This window comes from Ochlerotatus camptorhynchus, unplaced genomic scaffold (assembly GCF_037179485.1).
Source record: "Ochlerotatus camptorhynchus isolate MF236.1 unplaced genomic scaffold, CSIRO-AGI_Acam_v1.1 ptg000193l, whole genome shotgun sequence".
Taxonomy (NCBI): Eukaryota; Metazoa; Arthropoda; class Insecta; order Diptera; family Culicidae; genus Ochlerotatus; species Ochlerotatus camptorhynchus.
In genome coordinates, this window is record NW_027040683.1 from 4,586,625 (window position 1) to 4,612,477 (window position 25,853).

General features: G+C 43.6%; 3 protein-coding genes across 3 annotated transcripts in view; 2 read left to right on the forward strand and 1 right to left on the reverse strand.

Moving 5' to 3' along the window:
- LOC135702511 (sex-regulated protein janus-A-like) overlaps positions 1-25,853 on the forward strand; it is a 125,417-nt gene that overhangs the window by 50,819 nt on the left and 48,745 nt on the right. The window lies entirely within an intron of this gene.
- On the forward strand, positions 18,400-23,747 carry Pbp95 (proximal sequence element A Pbp95). Its single transcript, XM_065223502.1, has 4 exons — positions 18,400-18,580; positions 18,674-21,572; positions 21,640-23,055; positions 23,116-23,747. The coding sequence occupies exons 1-4, from the start codon at positions 18,497-18,499 to the stop codon at positions 23,712-23,714; spliced, it is 4,998 nt and encodes a 1,665-aa protein (XP_065079574.1). The 5' UTR covers positions 18,400-18,496; the 3' UTR covers positions 23,715-23,747.
- On the reverse strand, positions 23,864-25,213 carry Snr1 (SWI/SNF related, matrix associated, actin dependent regulator of chromatin, subfamily b, member 1). Its single transcript, XM_065223465.1, has 2 exons — positions 25,059-25,213; positions 23,864-24,977 (listed from the first exon to the last, which is right to left on the reverse strand). Exons 1-2 carry the CDS (start codon positions 25,137-25,139, stop codon positions 23,949-23,951), a joined length of 1,110 nt encoding a protein of 369 aa, XP_065079537.1. The 5' UTR covers positions 25,140-25,213; the 3' UTR covers positions 23,864-23,948.

Below are 25,853 nucleotides of genomic sequence, written 5' to 3' on the forward strand. Positions count from 1 at the left end.
GATGAAACCAGCCCAGTGGCAGGCGCGTAGGCAACATGTTATACGGTGACAGTGGGCCCAGCACAGCTAAATAAACGGTTTGGGCCCGGGACATGGTGCCTACTGTCAAACGCTGCTGTTGGTATAGGCACAAACGAAGTGACAGACGACTTTCTCCGAAGAAATTAATTAAAATAATGTGGTTCTTGAATTGATTCAAGTTGGTTGTGTGTGCAATGATCTGGCAACTCGCGTTCTCGCTCGCGTTGACGGGGTGCTGTTTTCTACGAGGTTTTCTCACTCATCGAAGGAAATTTGGATAAGAGTGAGAAAGTAAGAAACAGTCAGCGTGGGAACCGTGTGCGTTACTATATGTGGAGCAGAAGGAATGTAGTCGACTCTTTTGTTCTCACGGTGTTCTTACGCATGATCCAACGTTTCGTCACACTAGATTATGCATAAGAACGTCGTGATAATGAAAGTGCTGACTTGTTTCCTTCTGCCTCACCAATCACATTGATCCCAGCACCTGCGATTCTCCGTCGGTTCCTGGTGCATTCTTTGTGCCATGCACCAGTCCAAACACTAGAAGTTTTGGAAGGTTCTCCCTCAGCACCTGCAAGCAGCGTGATACCAGCTGACATTTTCTCACTTTTGAGCATCAACGTCAACCCGGTTCCGAATCGCATTACCGCTTGAGGTGGCACCGTTGGCAGTAATATACTGCGCCGTGGGAAAGACCTGCTTAGTGCACTAGTGCTTGAAAATTCACCGTCTAAGGAAGGTCGTCATTAAAATTAAATCAACTTACTTTTCTTCGCTGTAACGTACTCCGGATCAGACTCGCTGGTAAACCGTTTTCGTGGGACGGTTTTTGACCCGAGAAGCTTCAGTTTGAACTGCTTTGCAGGCGCTGGGCATGCGTCTTGGAACGCATGATCTCCTGTCCCACCGAGGCATCCGTTAGCGTGTCCGTGTCGGAACGGATGACCTCTTTGATCGACTTCAATCAAATATATTATATTAACAATATGATCCACTCTTTCACTTAAACGCTGTACAGACTGGAGAGTTATAACATGTTATAACGGTTGTCAAATAATTGCAACACAGAAACCACCATCAAGATAGCGCTATAACATGTTATAACCAACAATCAATACGAAACTAACGATTTTAAATTGGCTCACCACTTTAGTAGCCTATTGGTCCCAAGCAAACGATTAACGTACCCTATTCTAGTTGAAATTCTATTACTACACTATGTTTGTTTTGATTCGCTATGAAAGTTTGACAGATAACATCAGGGGTGTGTGGATTTATGCAGAACATGCAGGGGTGAGTGAAATAGCTTGGGACTGCTTGGGACCGTTGTTCTGGTACTGAGTGAGCCAAAAATAATAATGATTTTCTTCGGGACCCAGTGGTCTTAGAGTTACCTCTATGTTATAACTCTGTAGTCTGAACGTACTATTACCTGGCGAACCGAATTTTTAGCGATGAAAGCACCTCTGTGGCCAAAAAGGCTACCAATGTATTTGTTTATCGTCACGAGGGGTAAATCAAATAAAAATTTGTTTAATATTTCAAATGAATGTATTTAAACATTTTATTTTACTTGATGACAACAGTGATATGTCAGACAAATTTTAAAGTAATATACACAATGTAATTAATGAAAATAATTTGACTCTTAATTTTGTAATAAGAGCTATTTTCACACCCCTGGATTGTAATGGAATGCTTGTTGCTGACCTTTTTCAACGCACCATCTACGTGAAGCAATATTTTGCGGGTCACCATTGCAGCATTTGGAAAAAGGCATGAGTGGATCATATTGTTAATATGATATATTTGCTGCAATTCTACCATCGATTTTCGGCGCTGCTTTTTGTTTAACTTCACACGATAGTTGAAATCGAACACGGTCGACGATCCGGCGGAGGATGCTTCGTCTTCATTCTCCGAAGAAGTCAACGATTTGATCTTTTCCGAGCTGAGCTTCTCGAGCCTTACGACCGGTTTGGCTCTGTTATATTATTAATCAAGAAGTTGTTATTTCTTATGTATCACCTTGTTTACATTGATCTTGCTTTCCCCGATTGTATAACAACCTTGTACCCAGAGAGTAAAAGAACGGACAGTCCAATAAAGCTCATAGAACTAACTAGACGTGCGTTTCCTTGTTCTCTGATACGAAAGTAAAACATGGTGTCAGAAGTTCTCGCGGTTTAAATTCGTAAAAAAGTTTCAGATCGTGAAATCGTTTAAGTTGACCGGGGAACAAATCGATTTACGTGGAGGCCGACCGGTGAAGACCGAAAGCGAATAGAACTTTCCCTCTCGCGGCGCGTTACGAGTGTACGCGGAAGCCCCACGACGTCATTTTGTTTTTTGTTGGTTCACCCATTCAGAAAAAAGTGAGGTTATCCAAGCAAAATGGATCAAATAGCAATGCTGTTGGAAAACCAGAACAAGCTATTCGGCGAGCTTGTGAAGCAGATGAGGGATCAGCGAGTGCAGCCCGGTGAGGAAGTTGCCGCAGTAGCACTATCACCCAACGTTCCGCTTCCTCCACCTCTTGCCATTGACGGGGACATGGAGGAGAATTTTTGTTTTTTCGAAAGCAACTGGCGAAATTATGCGACAGCGATTGGGATGAACAACTGGCCCGACGCAGACAATCCCAAGAAAGTGAGTTTCCTATTATCGATTGTTGGAACTCCTGCGCTAAAAAAGTATTTCAATTTTGAACTCACTGCGGAGGATAAACGAACTTCGGACACCGTTCTCGAAGCCATCAAGAGAAAAGTGGTGTGTACCCGAAACGTCATCGTTGATCGGTTAGAATTTTTCACCTCCGCACAGCTGTCGACGGAGAGCATTGACGACTTTGTGTCTCGTCTGAAGGTGTTGGCAAAACCATGCCGGTTCGGTGTGTTGGAGACGGAAATGCTAACCTTCAAGATCGTGACATCGAGCAAGTGGCCGCACCTCAAGACAAAAATGCTTACGATGACTGACATCACGACGACGAAGGCAGTGGATTTATGCAGAATGGAGGAAATTACGGCGAAGCACTCACAGGCACTGTCGTTGGAGCCACGAGTGGAAGTAAACATGCTCAAGGTATCTAAGTCACGCAAGTGTAAATTTTGTGGTGACTGGCACGTTTTCAAGAAGGGATCCTGTCCAGCTTACGGCAAGAGATGCAAGAAGTGCAGTGGAAAGAACCACTTCGAACGAGTGTGCCGTGCTGGGAAGGAAAAATCATCGAGACGAAGCTCACGAAGGATCAAGGAAGTAAAGAACGCTGGATGGAGTACGGATGAAGACAGTTCGAACGATGGATGCAGTGAGCGGTCAGAGGAGTCGGAGATCGAAGGTGAAATTGGAAAAATTTTCGACAACTCCAAGCAAGGCGGAAATGTGCAAGCGGAGATTCAGCTGAAGGTCGACGATAAGTGGATGAAGATCAAGTGCGAACTCGATACAGGAGCTAATACCAGTCTCATTGGTCACGACTGGTTGTGCAAGCTTTCAGGCAACCCCAACCCCAAGCTTCTTCCATCGCCTTTCAAACTCCAAGCTTTTGGTGGAAGTACCATTCCCGTACTAGGACAGGTGAAAATACTCTGCAAGCACAAGGAGAAAAAGTATCGACTGGTCCTACAGGTAGTTGGAGTAGATCATAGACCACTTTTGTCGTTGAAGGTATGCACTACGCTGGGACTGGTGAAGTTTTGCAACACGGTTGCTGTAGTTCCCGCCCAACCGCTGCAGTCGGAAACCGAACAAGACATGCTGAAAGTGTACCGTATTAGGGCTGAGGAGATCGTCGAGCGAAACAGCGACATTTTCAACGGCTACGGGAAAATGCCTGGCAAGGTCAGCTTGGAAATCGATACCAACGTTTCACCCGTGATCCAGCAACCCCGGCGTGTGCCTATAGCACTTCGAGCCCCTTTGAAGGTGGAGCTGGACAACCTCGAGAAAGATAACATCATAACCAGGGAGTACAACCACACCGAATGGGTGAGTAATTTATTACTTGTTAAACGTGGACCAAAAGGCTCTGAGTCTCTTCGAATCTGCTTGGATCCAATTCCACTGAATAAGGCTTTGAAGCGCCCGAACCTTCAGTTTGTGACGCTGGACGAGATTTTGCCGGAGTTGGACCAGGCGCAAGTATTTTCTACTGTCGACGCTCGGAAGGGATTTTGGCACGTGGAGTTGGACGAACGCAGTAGTAAATTGACGTCATTCTGGACCCCATTCGGACGGTATCGGTGGCTGAGGTTGCCCTTTGGCATTTCTTCGGCTCCCGAAATTTTTCAAACCAAGCTGCAGGAAATTATCCAGGGCCTAGACGGTGTGGAATGCTTGGCTGACGACTTGTTGATTTATGGTCGAGGTAGGACGTTTCGAGAGGCACTAGAAAATCACAACCGTAATCTCGAGAGCCTACTCGTTCGATTGAGGGAGAATAATGTAAAATTAAATCGTTCGAAACTAACCCTTTGCGAGACCTCCGTTAAATTTTATGGTCATGTCCTGTCAAACCAGGGCTTACAAGCAGATGAGTCAAAAATTGCTTCAATCAAGCACTATCCTGTCCCCTCGAATCGAGCCGAGCTTCACCGCTTCATTGGCATGACCACTTATTTGAGTCGGTTCATTCCAAATTTGAGCGCAAGTTGTACTAATCTGAGGAAGCTGATATCCGAGAAGGAACCGTGGGTGTGGTGTGACGTTCATGACAAGGAGTTCGAAAGATTGAAATCTCTCGTTTCGGACATTAAAACGCTTCGATACTATGATGTTCGTCAGCCGTTGATGATCGAATGCGACGCGAGTTCCTTTGGCTTGGGTGTAGCAGTGTTTCAGCAGGATGGCATAATCGGATACGCTTCGCGAACGCTTACCAAAACTGAGCGGAACTACGCTCAAATTGAAAAGGAGCTCCTGGCAATTTTGTTCGCCTGCACCAGGTTCGATCAGCTGGTGGTCGGAAATCCTAAAACGATCATCAGAACGGATCACAAACCGTTGATTAACATCTTCAAAAAGCCTCTACTTACCGCACCTAAAAGACTGCAGCACATGTTGTTGAACTTACAACGTTACAGTTTGGAAATTCAATTCGTCACCGGCAAGGAGAACATCGTAGCGGATGCTATTTCCCGAGCACCATACGACGATGCAAGCGCCTCGGTGGAGTTTCGGAAGGTGAATATCTTCAAGGTGTTCCGCGAATTGGAAGATTGGAATCTAAGCAGTTATTTGAGAGTGTCGGACAACTGTTTGGGCACCATCATCGAAGCGACTGCTGAAGACCCTGCTCTTGTGAAGGTCATCGATTATATTTGTAACGGCTGGCCAAATTCAATCGAACGTGTTCCAGCAGTGGCGAAAACGTACTTTAAGTATAGGAGCGAGCTTTCAACCCAAGATGGTCTAGTGTTCAGGAACGATCGGATTGTTATTCCTAGTTCTCTCCAGCGATCCATGGTAGACAAGGTGCACACTAGTCACAACGGGATTGAATCAACATTGAGACTAGCAAGGGAGAACTTATTTTGGCCGAGTATGAGCTCACAGATAGTGGATGTGGTTAAAGAATGCGCCGTGTGTGCTAAGTTCGCCAGCAGCCAAGCAAAGCCTCCTATGCAGAGTACTGCAGTTCCCGTGTATCCATTCCAGATCGTGTCGATGGACGTATTTTTCGCGGAGTACGCGGGCAAACGCAGAAATTTTCTTGTTACGGTCGATCATTATTCCGACTACATCGAGGTTGACATACTGCAGGACTTGTCAGCCCACTGCCTTGTGAAGACCTGTCAGATTAACTTCGCACGCCATGGAGTTCCCCAGCTAGTCATATCAGACAACGGAACCAACTTTGTTAATCAGGAAATGAAGGCAATGGCCAAATCGTGGAACTTCCAGCACTCTACTTCCGCTCCGAATCACCAGCAAGCCAACGGCAAGGCTGAGGCCGCCGTGAAAATAGTAAAGCGTCTGATCCAGAAAGCAGATGAAGCAGGTCAAAGCTTTTGGTATGTTCTTCTACATTGGAGAAATATACCAAACAAAATCGGCAGCAGTCCTGCAAGCAGACTTTTCTCTCGAAGCACCAGATGCGGTGTCCCAGCTGCAGCAGAAAAATATTGCCCCAATGTGGTAAGAAACGTCCCGGAGGATATCCTGGAAAATAAAAAGAGGATGAAGTACTACTACGATCGGAAATCACGAGCTCTGCCTGCTGTGGAAACGGGTTCGCCAGTCTATGTGCAGCTCCAGCCGGATACAAGTAAAGTTTGGACTCCAGCAACCGTAAATCGGAAGCTAAATGATCGCTCGTACGTTGTGGATGTTGGTGGATCCTGCTATCGCCGTGATTTGGTACATATCAAGCCGCGTAATGAACCAAGTTCTCGCCCAACTTCTTCGAACAAAAGTTTGTATCCTGGAACCGAAACAACAACAAACAACAATAAACCGACAACGGCAGCAGCAGTGCAAAATGATTTGAGAGACACGCCAGGCAGGTCGTCGCCTGCTTCGTCGAAAGATCCTGAGGTCGAAATACGTGAGGTTCAAGATGAATCATATCAAGGTGAGCAGCAGTTGGCGATTTCATCAGCAACAGAGGTGGTTCGTATGGACAAATCGACGACTCCAAAACAAAATTGCCGACCGAAGCGTGAAAGAAAACTACCAAGGAAATTCGATGACTTTGTTGTAGAGAAATAGTTTTTTTTCTTTTGTTTGTATAACGAAAAGGGGATGTTATATTATTAATCAAGAAGTTGTTATTTCTTATGTATCACCTTGTTTACATTGATCTTGCTTTCCCCGATTGTATAACAACCTTGTACCCAGAGAGTAAAAGAACGGACAGTCCAATAAAGCTCATAGAACTAACTAGACGTGCGTTTCCTTGTTCTCTGATACGAAAGTAAAACAGGCTCGAAGCAATTTTTCGACGGAAGTTCCTGGTGGCAGTGGAATCTTCTTGACCAGTTCCTCCAGACTGATTTCTTCGCCATTCGAAGAAACAAACGAGGAAGAACTAGACGAAGACGGACAGCCGTCGCTTCGACGTTGGTTTCTTTCGTTTAGAAACCAGATCGGAATCGCTGTCGTCACTGCCTATTGTGGTTCGTCTTTTCTGAGAATTGCGTTTGGTCGTCGATGCAACTGACTCTTCAAAATCTTATCATCTGTTTCAATCTGACGTCTGCCACGAGATCGGCCCCTAGAACTCCCATCTCTGCTACACTGATAAAATTTCAAAGATTGTTTCTATGTGTCCCACACATGAATTTTCGCAATGTGATCAACAAATAATATCTATGTGTCGGACACATACTTAATATGTGTACACATAAAAGCCATGTGTAACCACACATACTATTCATTTGACTCATAAATTTTATGTGTGCTTCTAGGTGGATTCTGTTTATGTGTGGTCACATGAAAATCATGTGGAATTTTGCATGAAAATTCGCCAATATAGTCACGCCAATATAGTCACGCTAAAACTGCTTGACAAAGTGGTCAATTGCCCGAGGGGCACGCAATAGCCTTTTTGACTGCGTTGGATTTAAAGTACAAGGTGTTTAACTATGTAATTTAGTAATTAAAAATGAAAATTAAGTATTTCATGTAATTAAATTTAATTTCGCGTAATCAAAGCAGTGCCAGTGTAATTACTGTAATTAAAACACGTACTTCAATTTGATTACGTAATTAATGTAATTAAAAATTGATTTTCTGTAATTAATGTAATTAAAGTTACACAAATGTAATTAAAAACGTACCCAAATCCCTATTCTTGAACTATTTAAAAAAATGAAGAAAACCCTTAACACATACTCGAATGAATTTATTTATTCAAAAACTCTTCTTACACCCTGAAATACGCATATTAATGTTTTACTAGGCTACAAACATGACCAATTCGGCGAATACTTATACACAATTTCTTAGAGCACCATGCTAGAGTTGGAAACTGAAATAATCCACTCGCGACAATCGATTTCACTTTCGTTTTGTACGTTCAACATAATTGTATCTAGTGCACTGTATTCGTTGAATAATGCGCTTTAATGTAGAACTAGAATAAAATCGATTGTCACGAGTGGGTTATATCGGTTTACAACTCTAGCGACAATATATAGTGAAAAGGAAGTGATACTCATAATGAGGGCCGTGATTGCTATACAAATGAAATGGGAATCTCTTAGTTGTGACGACAAGTTTTCAAATTTTACATTTCCTTAAATTCAAGCAATTCCTCGAGCAAATTTCCTCCCGATCAAAAAATGTTCGAATTTTAAGCCATGCTCGCAGCACAGTTCGATAGATGATGATATTAGTTTGTGCCTGAATTAACAGATTCAATGGAAGATGGAATCACATCCGTATTCAGAATTGACGCGATAGCATTTACGAAATTCGCCTCCCTATTTTTCGTCTTTCCATAGGTCAACTAAACAATACTATGGGCAGAACTCCAAACCGATAGGAAACGATGATTCCCATGTGCACAGGACACGAAATAATCGTTACCGATCAACTTGACACACTCAAGTTATCCGTGCTGGGAAGACAATTGCATACCAGCTGCGATTTTTTCCCGGAAGTAGCTCAGCGTGTGAATGTCCAAAGCATTCGCCAGCTCCAGTGTCCGTTCAGCTGTCTGGGATAGCAAATTTGAACTCTTAATATGGTCATTACCGACGGAGTTTCGTAAAATAATGAAATTTGATATGTCACGCGAGGGGTTCCGGTTCTTATTGGGAGTTGGATATTTAACCGGGGGGGGGGGGGTGACAATTAAATGGGACTGTGGACTGTCTAAGACCATTATTAGCCGTGCAGAATCATGAAGTTTATATGTCACCCGAAGGATTTTGGTTCTTGTCGATAATTGAAAATACACCCGGGAACACCGGAACATGCCAGGGAGGGCCAATGGGATCGTGGGCTCTTAAAAAGACCATTACTGGCCGAGTTCAGCAGAATCATAAAGTTTGATATGTCGCATGACGTGTTTTGGTTCTTGTGGAGAATCGGTCACTTGCCCGGGGACACAGGAACATGCCCGAGAGGGCTAGTGTGACCGTCGAGTCTCATTAAGGCCATTACCAGGCAAAATTTGGAAAATCATGAATTTTGATATGTCGCATGATGTTTTTCGTTCTTGTTGAGAATTGGCCACTTCCCCGGGGGCATCGGAACATTCCCGGAAGGGCTAGTGTGACCATGGACTTTCAATAAGGCCATTACTGGCCAAGATTTGTAAAATCATGTTGTTTGATATGTCGCATGATGGGTTTTGGTTCTTGTTGAGAATTGGCCACTTCCCTGGGGCACCGGAACATTTTCGGGATGCCCAATGTGATTGTGAACCATCGAAATAGCTGCCACTGGTCCAATTACATCGTTTGAGAGAAAAAAACATGATGTTCATCGTGTGTATACTTATTACAGAACAATAAAGCCGAATGCCGACCAAAAGCGACCCCAACGGGGACCGAAATAACTCCGGAACCATGAATTGATCAAAATATTTTCAGATGTATTCAGAAACTTCAATAGATTCAAGACAAAATTCAATTTGTTTTAAAGACAAATATTGAGAAATTATGTTTTTATAGCTAATCGAATTTTGAAATGAATTTTCTATTGTAATTCTGTTTTCGTTCGCATCCTCCAAATTAAATTCGTTATTTCTTAGGTTGAACCAGGTAGCACAAACAAACATTCCCATCATTGTCGCATTCTCCGGTGCTTTTACAGGGGCGTGATTCAGGATATAGTTCATTGCCTTGCCAACACCTCGGCAGTATTGAAATCCGACTACATTTCCAATCACGAACCGATCGTTGTATGTGAATTGGCACCAATCACCAACTGACATTATCCTTAACGTAGCAAAAGGGCCTGTGAAATTTTTGTTCCACGGGCCAATAACGAAAGGGTCTAACGGTACGCTGGGGGAAATTTAAGTACATTTCTCGTTGTACATTAATGGAGTTAATGTACTTAATTTATGCGACTTGTAATTAAAGCTGAAATTTGTACTTAAAAGTAATTAAATCAAAAAATTTCCGACGCTCGTAATTAAAGTAATTAATCATGTAGTTAACTGTAATTATTGTACTTAAAAAAGGCTTGCGTAGGAGTTAAAGGTTATTGCGTGCCCCTCGCAATTGCCAAGACTCAGCTAACAAATATCATTTTGCTGAGATACCAGCTAACAAACCTTATTTTTTTCTTTATTAGAGTGACTTTCAGCCACTGGCAGCTAACAAACAGATATTTTGCAGATATATCAGCAAAAGTAAATGCCGAGGTAATCGGCTGTTGGAGATTTTACCGAGCTAGATTAAGTGTGTAGACTAATAGAATTCCACACATTTTTATTATAACATTCCACATGATTTTCACGTGACCACACATAAACAGAATCCATCCAAAAGTACACATAAAATTTATGTGTCAAATGAATAGTATATGTGGGTTACACATGGCTTTTATGTGTACACATATTAAGTATGTGTCCGAAACATAGATATCATTTATTCATCACATTGCAAAAATTCATGTGTGGGACACATAAAAACAATCTTTGAAATATTGTCAGTGTAGAGATGAAATTTTGCGCTCTATTATATCAAAACAAACACACCAAAGTCGGAGATTTTTTTTTTTTTATCCATTTCGTTTATTTGGAAGGCTCAATCGCGTTAGCTTTACGGAGCCGATAATTCATTGTTCACTGTTTGTAGCAAAATTCACTTAATTCTATGTCTAGTAGGAGTTGGGCCGATTACTCGCGGCTTACTCGAGGTTAGAGGGGTACGTTGTTGAAGGATAGGATCAGGGGAGGAGCTTGGGGTAGGGTTTCGTTGTCTCATCAGAGCGTTGTCGCCAGTATGAATAGTAGTGCTGTTCTAGCTTCGTCTGGAGTTCGACCGGCTATGGTGACCAGTGGGCGACGATGAGACTCATCGAGACGGGGGGACAAGACAAACAAAAACTAATAAAGAGAGACAAAAGACAAAGGAATTAAATTCTTATACTAGACATTTGAAGAAACACATAAACGGACTGCATATAGCAGACATCGCGAGTTGCCAACAAGTCTCTGATAGGAACATAGGGTTGTCTTCCTTGGGCCTCGAGGGTATTCAAAAGTCGCTCTCTGGCGGCGTCATTATCCGTACATTGCCAAACTGCGTGTTCGATGTCATCGTAACCGTTTCCACACTGACAGATGTTGCTGTCCACGAGGTTTATTCTATTGAGATGAGCATCTAGCGAGTAGTGGTTGGACATAAGTCTACTCATCACCCGAATGAAGTCACGACTTAAGCCCAAGCCTTTAAACCACGCTCTCGAAGAAACATTAGGAATAATTGAATGTAACCACCGTCCAAGATTTCCAGTGTCCCAATCGGTTTGCCAACTCGAAAGGGTACTCTGACGCACTAAATGGTAAAATTCATCGTGTGAAATTTGCCTGTCATATAATTCGCCTTCCTGCGCGCCCACCTTTGCGAGAGAGTCCGCCTTCTCATTGCCTGGGATTGAGCAATGTGAGGGGACCCATACAAAGGTAATCATATATGATCTTTCGACCAGTACACTCATCTGCTCCCTTACCTTTGAAAGGAAATAAGATGAGTGCCTACCTTGTTTCATCGACCGAATAGCCTCAATCGAACTGAGACTATCCGTGAAGATGAAGTAATGGTCTGTGGGCATATTGGAAATCATCCCCAATGCGAAGTTGATTGCTGCCAGCTCAGCAACAAAAACGGAACAAGGTTCCTGAAGTTTGCGGAAGACGCTAGAGTTTTCATTGAAGACACCGAAGCCAGTGGATCCATTGAGACGGGACCCGTCTGTAAAATATCTTTTCATGCAATTGACTTGTTGGTACTTTTCAGTAAAAATACGCGGAATAATAATAGGTCGAAGTTGATCGGGAATCCCATGAGTTGCTTGTTTCATGGTCAGATCATATTCAATTGAGGAACTGCGATTGGTGAAGTGAACACGGTCTGGAGTATAACAAGGAAGACACATATCCGACGATATGTAGTGGTGGTAGATTCTCATAAATCGAGATTGTGTATTCAGCCCAAGAATTTCTTCAAAATTTGCAATTATAAGTGTGTTCGTCACTCCGCATTTGATTAGTATTCTGAGAGAGAGCTCCCAGAAACGGTTCTGGAGGGGTGTTACTCCTGCCAGAACCTCGAGACTCATGTTATGCGTTGAGTGCATACAGCCAAGGGCAATACGCACACAACGATATTGAATACGTTCCAATTTTATTAGGTGACTTTTTCTTGCCGAGAGAAAGCAGAAAGAGCCGTACTCTAGAACAGAGAGAATAGTTGTTTTATAAAGCGTTATGAGGTCTCCCGGATGAGCACCCCACCATGTGCCGCAAATTGAACGGAGAAAGTTGAACCTCTGCTGACATTTTTGCTTCAAATACGTAATATGGGTATTCCAAGTGCACTTTGAATCAAACCAGACCCCAAGGTACTTGAAAGACAATGATTGGGTAATGTTTCTGCCCAAAAGATTAAGCTGCATTTGGGCTGGGTACCGCTTTCGAGTAAACACTACCAGTTCAGTTTTCTGCGGCGAGAATTCGATCCCTAGATTCATAGCCCAAGAAGACAAGTTATCTAAGGAATTTTGCAATGGTCCTTGCAAGTCCACGGCATGTGGACCTCTTACGGAAACCACACCGTCATCTGCAAGTTGTCTTAGCGTGCATTGTTCTGCCAAACAGTTGTCGATATCTTTGACATAAAAGTTATAAAGAAGAGGGCTGAGACATGAGCCTTGGGGCAGACCCATGTAGCTAATTCTGGAAGTTGTCAGTTGTCCAAGGGAAAAGTTCATTTGCTTTTCTGACAACAAATTGTACAAGAAATTATTTAAAATTCCAGGAAGTCCACATCTGTGCAGATTGTCTGACAGAATTTCAATGGAAACTGAATCAAAAGCCCCCTTAATGTCCAAGAATACTGAAGCCAATTGCTCCTTGTGTGCAAAGGCCAGTTGAATATCTGTGGAAAGCAGCGCTAGACAATCGTTTGTTCCTTTGCTCTTGCGGAACCCAAACTGTGTATTTGATAGCAAGTTATTTGATTCGACCCAGTGATCGAGTCTCCGAAGGATCATTTTCTCCAACAATTTCCTAATGCACGAAAGCATAGCAATCGGACGGTATGAGTTATGGTCAGACGCTGATTTGCCAGGTTTTTTAATGGCTATTACTTTGACCTGTCTCCATTCAAGCGGTACAATGTTGTTTTCTAGCAAGGAATTGAATAAATCTAGCAAGCGTCTTTTAGCGATATCTGGGAGATTTTTCAGAAGATTGAATTTAATCATATCGCTTCCCGGTGAGGAGTTGTTCAATGAAAGAAGAGCCATAGAGAAATCCAGCATTGAGAATGGTCTATCCAGAGAGCCGCCGCTAGGAGACGCTTCTCGAAGAATATTTTGTGCTGGAACTGAGTCCGGACAGACCTTTTTAGCGAAATCGAATATCCATCGGTTGGAGTATTCTTCACTCTCATTGAAAGATGAGCGGTTACGCATGTTGCGAGCCACCCTCCACAAGGTGTTCATTGAGGTTTCTCGTGAGAGTCCCTCGACGAAATTGCGCCAATAACCGCGTTTTTTTGCTTTGATTAATTGTTTCAGCTTTGTCTCAAGCTTTGAATATTCCTCGAAGTAAGTGGAGGTTTTGTGTCTACGAAAAGCTTTGAAAGCATCAGATTTTTCTACATACAATTTTGTGCATTCTTCGTCCCAACCAGGTGTGGCTGGTCTCCTTTTAAAGGGTGCACTTGGAACTTTTCTTTTTTGTGCTTCCAGTGAGCTTTTGTAAATCAAATCGGCTAGGAATCGATATTCTTCCAATGGTGGAAGCGCATCTATTGATTCGACACCGATTGTCACCGCCGTTGCATATTTCTGCCAGTCGATGTTCCTTGTAAGATCAAATGGAACCCGAGATGGTTCTGCAGAGTGAGGGCCACACTTAATTGAAATGATGATTGGCAAATGATCGCTACCATGGGGATCATTGATAACCTTCCACTGACAATCCAATGATAGCGATCTTGAACACAAAGATAGGTCGAGTCGGCTTTCTCGAGCCGGAGGATTTGCTATACGTGTCGCTTCACCAGTGTTCAAAATAGTCAAATTGAAATCGTCACATAAATCGTAAAAAATAGCCGCTCTATTGTCGTCATATAGATCGCCCCACCCAGTACCATGGGAGTTCATATCACCCAGAATTAATACTGGGGATGGAAGAATCGAAACTAGATTCCAGAGTTGACTACGGCTAATGGAGGTTCTTGGTGGAACGTATACTGAAGCTATGCAAAGATCTTTGTTCTTCACATTTATTTGGCAAGCGACGATTTCGACGCCTGATAGAGCAGGAAGGGAAATTTTGTAGAAAGGGTAGCACTTTTTGATCCCTAAAAGTACTCCTCCATAAGAATCGTCTCTATCCAGGCGAATAATGTTAAAATCGTGGAAGTTGAGTTCTTTATCGGAAGAAAGCCATGTTTCACAGAGAGCAAATATATCACAATCAGAATTGTGAAGTAAAAATTTGAACGAGTCTAGTTTAGGCACTAGACTACGGCAGTTCCACCAACAATCAATACGAAACTAACGATTTTAAATTGGCTCACCACTTTAGTAGCCTATTGGTCCCAAGCAAACGATTAACGTACCCTATTCTAGTTGAAATTCTATTACTACACTATGTTTGTTTTGATTCGCTATGAAAGTTTGACAGATAACATCAGGGGTGTGTGGATTCATGCAGAACATGCAGGGGTGAGTGAAATAGCTTGGGACTGCTTGGGACCGTTGTTCTGGTACTGAGTGAGCCAAAAATAATAATGATTTTCTTCGGGACCCAGTGGTCTTAGAGTTACCTCTATGGTTCCACTGTAGCACAGTGATCATATCTTCAACCTCGTTCGACGAATTATCCATCGAAAGATATGATTGATGCAAGGAGGGGCCATGAAACAGTCAATTGCTTAAGATATGATTCTAACGTTGGAAGCAAGGCAGAAACTAAGCTTCTTAGAGGGTCTTGTATGTTGAACATGTTTAATATGAATTCCACAATGTCCGAAAAAGCTAGCAAACCTCGTTCGGACTTGGATTTCTTTTGAGAAGTTTGAGGAGCAGCTTTTTTATTTCTTTTATCTTTGTTGGGCAATGGCGGAAAATTCTTGCTGCATCCAGGGATTGGATCAGCAGGAGCCTTCGGTTTTGTTTTTTCATCCCCATTACCCTGGGAATTTGGCAATCTTCTGGAGGTGATTTTAGTTTTCTTACGGCGCACTTTCGGGGAGGGGCATTTTCTTTTTGAGGATCCGTCCATTTTTGAAGGTGCGTGTACCACCGTAGAATCACCTTCATCGGATGAGTCAGAGTCCGATTCTTCAGAGGATAAAATCGAAAATTGGTTTGCATCTTGGACGGCTGATGCAGCCTTCACCATTTGAGCATAAGTCTGCTTGGAGCGTCCAGAGATTGAACGCTGCACTTTATCGGAGTGCTGCTTGTACATGGGGCACTCCTGCAAGGGGTGAGGATTCTCGCCACAGTAAGCGCATTTTACTGATTCTTTGTGGCAAGAATCCTCTTTGTGGTTTTCACCACATTTGCCACAACGAGTTTTGTTGCCGCAATGGCTGGCCGAGTGTCCCAGCCTTTTGCAGTTGGTACAATTATATACCCTCTGTACAAACAGCCGCACCGGAAAAAAAGCACCATCAATTTTAACAAAGTTTGGGAGAACTGAACCTGCGAAAGTCACCCGGAACGAGTCTGAATGTTTATAAACTTTTTTACCGTCTAGCAAAGATGCTGAATGCAGTTGCCTTACATCCAGTATCTTCACTAGCGCGGTAGCGAATGTCGAGTTTTTAAAAGTTCCCGAGGCATGTTTCAAGTCCTCGACAGTCAGACTCGCGTCGGAGACCACGCCTTCTATCTCCACATCTCGAGAAGGGATGTAGATGTTATACTCAACACTAAAAAGCTCGTGTTCAGCAATTTTATTTGCCACATCATAAGTCGGTGCTTCTACACGCAGTTTGTTGAATCTTTCTTTGTGTACCGAGATTCCCGGATACTTACGCAGCAAATCTCTCGTAATGTCGAGAGTTTTCAAAGGTTTATTTTTGGGCCGAAAAAAGACAACCCATGGTCCTTTCGAAGACGGTTCATAGTATCTGGTTCGCGTAACGTAGGCATCGGAAGATGCCATAAGTGTTGCGCAAAAGCGGTGCGCAACCACTTAAGAAGGAAAAAAAAATTTAAAACCTTCACTAATTAATTAATTTTAATTACTAGTAATTAAATTTTTTGCCCGACGTACGAACAAATCAAAAAGAAAAAAAAAATCGAAAAAAAAAAAAAAAAAAAACTTATATCTACTTGCAAAAAGTTGTCTCACTATGACCCATACTCCCCTACCAGGGGTGAGAGACAGAGTCACGCGCCACGAGGCAAAATTAAACTACAATAGGGAGGCAATGGACTTGCAAAATGTATTGTCTAATACTTATGCCGGTTGTAAACAACCTATCAGCCGGTGCAGCTAGATCGTCCGTTTGCTGCTGCTGGTGGTGATGGTTGGTGTTGGTGGGTCGGCACGATGATGATACGATGAAATGATGGGCTCGCCGTTACCTCCGGTTATGGATTACCGGGATGAGTTAAAGATGGATGGCAACTCCAAGGGGCTCGGCCCATGGAATTCCACTTCCTCTGTTGCACACTGGTCACTTGGGGCACCCAATGGGGGGTGAAAAAACCGCTCGGGCGGAAAAAAAACACCGAAAAAACTAGATGCCGCGCGACTGAGACCGGGACGTTGTTAACCGACTGAGTGCTCAACTAGGAATGAAGTCGGAGATGTCAAAGTTTTTAATTACTCTATTAACAACTAGTTGATTATTTATTGTTAGCTGTGCAGTCATTTTTCCACCAATGAGAGTGCAGCACATGTTTGGTGATGATCATCTGGATAAGTTAATGCTTATATCGAACCCAGTCACCTCCAGCATGGTCTTGCTTTGCAGCTGTGCCTTTACCACCTGAGCTAAGGGATACCGGGATACCCGAACATATTCTATAAAAAGATAAGATTAAAAAAGCATTATCATAACTAATTACTTCAGCAAAAAACTAAACGGGATTAATCACCCCAATGTTCCTGTAATCTCCTCGTCTACTTGCATACAAGTTAATGGAGATAATGTGTCAATGTAATGGACCTATGTGGTTTGTCTTATGGAATTTATAAGGCTGATGTTTTGGCAAAAATGTATAAGTGAAACACATGAATAAAATAATTAATTTCCGTGTCCTGTACAAAACTAACGATTTAAAATTGGCTTACTACTTGACTAGTCTATTGGTCCCAAGCAAATCGATTAATGCACCCCATTCTAGTCGAAATTCTAGTACTACACTATGTTTGTTTTGATTCGCTATGAAAGTTTGACAGATAAAATGAGGGGTTCGTGAATTTTCCTATGTTTCGAGGGGTGGTTAGCTTGGGACTGAAGCAAGTACCAGAGCTGAGCCAAAAAGTTGAGCACGTTTCTGGTCTATGATGCTACTACCTCTATGATGCTACTCTTCAACTAAAAAGCAAAAACCTTGTGGTTTTGGTGTATTCAAATGATTTTTTGCAAAATTTTCCAGTGCTTTACTAATCTTTGCAATCTTTTGCGCAGCTTAGAAAAACACTCGGAAAACATACACGAAACGAAAATTATTTTTTTTATCTTGAATGTGTTTCACTTATACTATTGTACCAAAATATTAGCCTTATACATTCCATAAGGGTTCATTCAAATATTACGTAACGCAAGAGAGGGTGAGGATAGTCTGAAAATGTGTTAACCACCATGTACATATTAGGTATAGGAAAAATGCGTTACTCCAGAAAAACCCCACACGTGACATTCGATTTTACATTCGTTCTGTTCGTCGTATCATTATAACGCATAATTATGTGAATCCTGGTGTGAATACAGCGCACTATTTCCCTATTTTCGACCCCTATGTTCAACGTACAGAACAATAATAAAATCGATATTCATGTGTGTTTTCCGGTTTTCAATTGTACCGATAATATTTATAATCATCTGAAACCTTCATTGTTCGGTGTTGCGTATCCAATTTCGTCCTTTTTAAAGTTTGCTCTCTGCTGAGCAATTTCGCCCTCATTCGAGCTTCTAGACAAGTACCCATTTTTATTTCTTTCACGCGTCAAAAATGTAAACAACACAGCTGCGGCTTGCAAACGTAAATAAATTAAATTTCGGATAGCTCCTTCTCATAATACTATGTAGCTGCAAATCGTTGTAAAAGTGCATTTTTCCAATGAAATATACTGTAAATTAAGTGTTCAAACATGTCTGAAGGTAGTTCCGACTCGGAAAGCTGCCCAAGCTTTCTTACCGAATCGGAAAGCGAACATGAATCCAACTATGGTGAGGTAAGTAATGGATCCGCATTGGATAATCCTTGATTTTTTTTTCTGTTTTTGGTTTCCGTCATTATAATACTGAGACGTTGATTTTTCTATTAGGAAAAGGAACAGAAGGAAGTGGACTATACGGCCACAGCAAAGGAGATCATATGCGAGAATGTGAACATAACGACCGATAATGCGTTGAAGCTCAACAGCGGCTACCACAATATGCTGAAAGTGCTGAAGAATAAGCTGGAGATACTGCTGGCCCAGTGTCAAGATCGGCAGGTGGAAATCGGGAAGCAGATTGAAGAATACAAGAGCAACAAGAAACCGCTGGTGGGGAAAGCCAGAACGTCTGGATACATCTGTGGTCAGCCGTACTTTAAGGACGAGGATTTGTATCCTGGTCCGCACAATGAGGATTACTTGCATAGAAAGAATGTTCTAAAGGAGTTCTTTCCATTGGATATGTTTGAATCAACGGACAGTAATTGGACTGTTAAGGATAAGGTGAACATATTGAAGGGGGTGAAGTTGCAGATAATTGAGTTCATTGAGAGGGAGAACCGTCTGAAGATTAAGAAGCTGGGAAACGGTTTGGAAGCGGAGCGCTTGAGACTGGAGATGGAATCGCTGAAGAAGAGAGATGTCAATGATTTGTGGGAGACGGTTAAGCGTTTTGCAAATGAGTACCCTGGGCAAAAGTTTGAGATTGATTGGTTGCGAATTTCAAATGTTGAAATTAGCGGAAGGCACTCGGTGGCTGCTTGTGTCGGATTGTGGAACAACTACATGCTTCCGGGGCTGGTACGAGATGCTTGGAAGGCAGATGATGAGTCGACCCTACTGGATGCGGTGCAAAGGAATGGCAACCAAGATTGGGCTCGGATTGCGGCGGAAGTACCGGGAAGATCGCCTTATCAATGTTTTGTACATTTTCAGACAACGTTTTCCCAGCTGGCTCAGATCAAGCGGGAACGTTGGACCCCAGAAGAAGATGCGCGGTTGGTGAAGGTAGTAGATGAGAATAGAATCGGTAAGAATATCGTTTGGAATAAGGTGGTGGAGAACATGCCACTGAGGAATAAGATCCAGTGCTACAATCGGTACATGTTCACCCTCATGAGGCCAACTAAGCATACCAAATTTACACCGGAGGAAGATTGCGTCATTCTTGCGTACGTTCAGCAGTGTGGTGACGATTTCCGGTTTGTTCCACCAAACTTGCTGCCAGGAAGGTCTAATCGACAGATTTGGGCACGATACAACCATACGTTGAAATATGTTAACAAACACTCGGGATGGACCATTGAAGAAGACATGCGTCTTATGAACTTTATTAAGGAGAATTTGACCGATGAAGGACCGAGGAAAATTTCTTGGGCAGCATGCTCCAAAGCGCTGGGAAACCATTCACGATTGAGCTGTCGAACACGCTACTATACGATTGAAAAGTTTTTGGAAAAGAATCCGGACGCTACGCTGGACGATGTTCCACGGAAGGGAAAAAAGCTGTCCTCAAAGGTAACCGACGAAAACTGGATGAAAACCTTTATAAAGATCCGTAACGAATCGAATGATGCACAATCGGCGGAAGTGCAAGAAGAACCTTCCACATCCGGTGCAGTGCAGGTAGAGAAGAAGTTCAAATCGAAACGGAAGTCGAAAGTCGTAGAAAGCAAACCGAGTCGTGTCTTCTCGGATACCATCAAATGTGCAATTAAGAAAAAGTTCTACGAAAAATTCAAATACTCTTTCCACTATCGCTTCGGAGATCAATCGCCCGCCATAGAGAATAACAAGGTTTTCTGTCTCAATAAAGCAGTATTCCACCTGCTAAACTGTACGACCAACTTAGACCGTGTCAGCGTCTACATGGACAGCTTTACTCCGCATGAACAGGTACTTCTGCGGAGCAGTCTCTCCATTAGGCTTAATCCAGGCTTGAAGAACTTTCTGCAAAGTGCAGTGTTTTGTTTCCTGTTTCCTCCTAACTACAACACATTGCTTGGTTTGCGGGGCGTCGTTCTAAATGCTACCTATCCCAGTGAACCCAGAGCTACTAACAAAGAAGACAAAATCGAACTGGGGCAAACCAACGAAGCAAGTTACCAATACGCATTGAACACCTTTCGCAATCGCTTCCGAATGCTGTTCTACTGGACGATGCTACTGGTTAAGCAGAATCCAGCCGAAGCCACCTTCATAGACGCCGATGAGCCACCAAAGCAAGAAGACTACCCTCAGAACTCTCTCGAACAGCAGCAGATAGCCCTGGAACAATTAAATAAATTGTGTCAAAGTGAGCGGCTGTCTAAAGTCGGTCATACCAGCAATCCAAATCGCCCAACGCTTAACGATGCGACCGTCTGCCTAGAGCAATTGGAAATCAACCGTCGGCATCCATCGATTCGTCAACCGATAACACCCAAAGTGCAGATCATTTCCGTCAAAAAAATCACCGGGGCATCTTCTGAACTGATCCCAAGCAAACCTTCCCAGCTGCAGTCCAGTCAAATTTCGAGCGAATTTACTTCGGCGACTGTCGCATCATGTTCACCCCCGGTCGCTAGCGTTCCAGTCGTTCCACAACAACCTCCGTATCAACTCGAATACTCCATTCTGCCGGAGCAGGTGCATATTTTCGAATCGAGCGCTCCCGTTTACGGACAGCCCGTTACTTTAGAAGCGGAGAAACTGCCAGCTCCGATGGAGTTCGTCGCGCATATAACCATCATCAATCCGGAAGACCTCCCGGCCGTTCGGGTGCCAGCGGAACCGGAAAGTATTCTACCGTCAGTCGAGTCTGAGCAAACGGAGGAGAAATCAAACGGGGAATTGCCGTTGACTACCGAGGCACCAACGACTGTCGAAATCAACGAAATGGCTGACGAGCTGTATCAGAATAAGGAGGGCGGTAGTGGCACTGGAGACGGTCGTTTGGAACAAGCGGAACCAAAACTGGAGCTTGGAGATTCAAACCGGGAAGATGTAGAACCAGTGATGCAGGAAGGTAAGTTAGACTAGTAATTTACAGCTTTAGGTATTAATTATACATCGTTATATATGCTTGTCTACAGTCACAGACCAGACGAATTCGCCTTACGAATCAGTTCATTCAGCAGAGATCGAAGAAATAGCTACCAACCAACTCAACCTTGAAACCTTGGCTGAGTTGCCACCCGAAGACGTTTCTCGAACCGAATACGAAACTGCAGCATCAGAAACGACCGAAGAGACCGAACCCAAACATGATCCTCCGGAAGTCGTCAATACGCTACCGTTGGAAGAATGCCCCGAGTTAACCAACAGCATGGACACTCCCGAGTCCTACATCGATGATATGGAAACTTCTCTGGACCATTCCCGACACAGTTTGGACATGGAACTATCCAGCATCACCGTCACCGCAGACTCCAGCGGTAGCTCTTCTTCGTCCGACGCGGAAAATTCCATTGAACAACTCAATTCGCTCAGTTCCACGCAGGTTACAAATGTCACCAACGTGGGCGATTTTGTTATTCAAGAGCTGCAAGAAACGGATTGCCTTAGTCCGAAGAAATCTGACGATCTGGACGAATCGGTGCTGGATGACGTTCCTGAATCGGAATCCTACGTGGAACCTAGTGCGAGCTTCGAGTCATCCCAGCAAGACCACAGCTCGCAGTCTTTGGATGAACCGGATTGGAATCCAGAATTATGTGAAGCTCCCAGGAGGACCTACAGTCGATCGACGCACAGTATTTCGAGGCATAGTGATAGACTGAAGCAGTCGTTAAGGTCTCCATCGCATGCTTGGCGCTGGTTGCATGTGGATGAGTCCAATCGCGAAGATGTAGAGTTGCATAGGAGTTTGTGGAAAGAATGTGATCCCTTTAGGATGCAATTCCAAGCCACTCAATCTAGTGAAGATATACCTAAAACAGAGCTAGTTGCACCACACATTGACGAAATCATTGTAATAGATGATGATGAAGTCGAAATCAAGGACGAACCTGTGGATCCCACAGAACCAGAGACGGAAAATGCGGTGGACGAAGCGTGCATTCAGCAAATAATCGAAACCGCGAGCAACATTCTCCAGTTATCCAAAGCTTTTAAGATTACAAACCCAAATAACGATGAACCTGCACAACCCGCAGAACTCCCAGTCTTCTTTGAACCGTACTCTGACGCGCAGACCGGTTCGTTGATAGTCCAAACTCCATCTAGAGTTTTCGACGAACAGTCCAACTGCTACTACTACGTAGATGAAATACAGGATGCTCCGTTGTTGATTGAAGGCACCCAAACCTCGGAGCATTACCCCTTGGAGTACTGGTCATTCCGTCACGACGAACATTATTCTGAAAATGGCAACACGGACACGATACAGTTTGAAACACCTCGAAGGATACTGACACCGGCACAGGATCCACAAACGCCATCATCGTCCAGGACAGTTACACCCCGCCAGTCGCCGGTGCAAATCAAAACGTACACCGCCAGAACTAAACGTATTTTCCTGTTTTGATATTCAAGCATTGCGTAAACTCAAACTTTCCATTTTTTTCCAGCTATGTCCAAGTCAAACATGGTAGAAACTCTGGTCCTTCAGCAAACGTGCTTAGATAGCCCAAAGATTCGGCAACCGAAACGGCCGCCACGTGATCAGACGAAAGCTAGCCCTCAGCAGCAGCACTGCATTCAAAACCAGGCCCTCTCGCTGTTGGATGCTCTTTTCAGGCAGCCCAGACTCACACCAACACGGCAGCGGCCACTAAGTCCATCCACTTCCATGACGTCGATTTCATCCTGTAACTCAGAGCTCTCAAAACGACCACCCTCTAGTCAGCGGCTGAGCGTAGAACAGCCGATCAAAAAGTTTAAAGTAGAAGCAGAAGAATCTCTATCTGAGGAGCAATTCGATGTGCAATTTAATGCGGTGGATGTGATAAGCATGCTGGCAAACGATGATGCCGACATGGGCGAGGACGTTGTTGACGATGAGGAAAACGAATTCCTAGCCCAGTTGGCAGCGACGCCTAGCGAATCTTCGACGATGCCATCACCGATCAAGATCGAAGAAGAAGAACGTTCGCCGAATTCGCTTTCTACGACGCAGAGAAAGGTCATCATCCAAAGCACGGCGAAACGACGAGTGCCAAGAGAATAGTTTCGAGGCTATTACGATTTTGTATTTTCTGAATAAAACGTCGTTTCAATCGGATTTGCGTTGACTCACTATTTTTACACAGTACCTCAATGGCATCGTTCGGCGTAGACTAACTAAGACGCATCTTCTTCATACAGACAGTATATTTTGCTCACTTTATTAATACAGACCGTAAATCGTTACTTACCTTAAACAAATCTTAACTTAAGAAAAAAATCTATTCGGACATCCGGCTTACGTGTAGGTATTCGCCAACCGACGCATACGTCGAGTATTTCGATCCTGGTCGCGAATCTTCTTCTCCATCTCGGCATCGGTAAGCGTCTCCAGGAACGGTGCCCACTGATCGGCGTCGCTCGGTGTCCTAAACGGAACCTCAACCGTGGCCAGTGGTGCTTCACTGAACGCATAGGTTCGCTGGTGCCAGGACAGCTGTCCCCGAATCGAGTAGGATATTGCCGTTACAAACTCCCCACCCAATCCAAGCTCCGCACACAGTTTGATGGCAAAGTCCTCCGGATTATTATCCTTCTGGGCCATGTCCCACTCGACCTGATCCACCAGCGAGGTGTTACCAACGTGAATGTTTAACTTAACCAGCACCCGCTGATCGGATCCATCTTCTAGTAAAATCGGTTCGTTTGGATATGCCTCAATCTGCTGCCGAATAGCAGTCGCTATGGCAGGGACGAATGGAGTCGTATTCAGATCTAAATCGTCGCACAGAACTTCCGCAAACTGTTCCGGAGTGATCATCGATTCATTCCGATTCCAGGTGAAAGTATCGCGCAACTTTTGCCCTTCGATTTCCATGTCCAAGCGAATCGGAACCAAGATCTCAGCCTGAGCGGCATTCTCAATGTTCAGCGTTGGATCCGTATCGTCGAAGCACATTGGGAAGGTGCGAATCTTTTTGTTCTGAACCCGATTCCTATTGATAGGAGTTGCTTGTGGTACCGCATCCAAGTGGCTCGAGTTGGGCATGGTTGGCACCCACGGTGGTTGCTTCTTGCTCGATTTGCTCTCCCTGGGAGCCGGTAGTTCAGTCGTAGTCACCGATACAGCTTTGTACTTTTCATCATTTCCATCCAAAATCTCCTGCACTTCGGACGCCCTGAGCAGGGAAACCGAACTGGCCAGGAATTGGTTACTGATACCCGAGTCGAGTAGCTTCTTGCGTTCCTCCGGACTGAGAGTCCGACGCATCATTCCTGGGTACTTTTTGTACAGCAACCCACGGAACAACCGGAGGTAGTTGCCCACCTACAAATTAATAAAACATGGTAAGCATCAGGGCGTAACGCCTCCCCTGTGGCAGCCATAACAAAATAGAAAAACACTCACCTCCGAACCGATGCAGAAATATTCACCATTTTCCTCCAGCTGGAAGCTGACCGGCTTATCGCCGTAGGTTTTCAGCGACATACTGATTTTTTAGGATTCACAAGATGCACAAATTTGAAGGTTTTAGGGAGGAAAGCAGTGAAAAATCGTTAACTATTTCCAATCACACAAAACTAGCGTCACCAAAAATACCGACTTTTGTATGATGGTCTGTCAAAGTGACAATTTTATTGCTTGCTTTTCTCAGTGTGGGATCAGACAGATAGATCGAACAGGAAATTCGCCCTTCAAACGAATGCACAGAAGAAAAAAACTACTCAAATTTTGAGTTTTTTAAACTCAAATTTGAGCTTAGCGACCTCTCTTGGTTTCATTCCGGATACGTACCAACAACTCTCGCTCCAGCTCCGTTAATCCCGAGGTTAATCCGAAATCTTAGGAAGCAGCCAGCTTTAAAACAATATTTACATAAATTATCAAATGATATTGGGATTTTTGTTCATTGAAAAGTAGGTTACTTATTACCTTAACTATAATATTGGTTTTCGATCTCGTTTTCGATGGTCCCTGTCGGAAGATCATCCACTCCTGGAGATGGCCATCAGAGGCCAATGTACGAATCAACTCAAAATTAATTAATTTGTACTCATCTTGACAGCTAAGTGCAACCAGTCAAAATTGAGTTCTTTGAGAAGTATCCAATTTTGAGTAAGTGAAATGTAACTGTTTCATGAAAAGTGAATATTGGGTAAAAAGTCTTGCGTTGTACCACAGTCGAAGTGACAGACGGAGCGG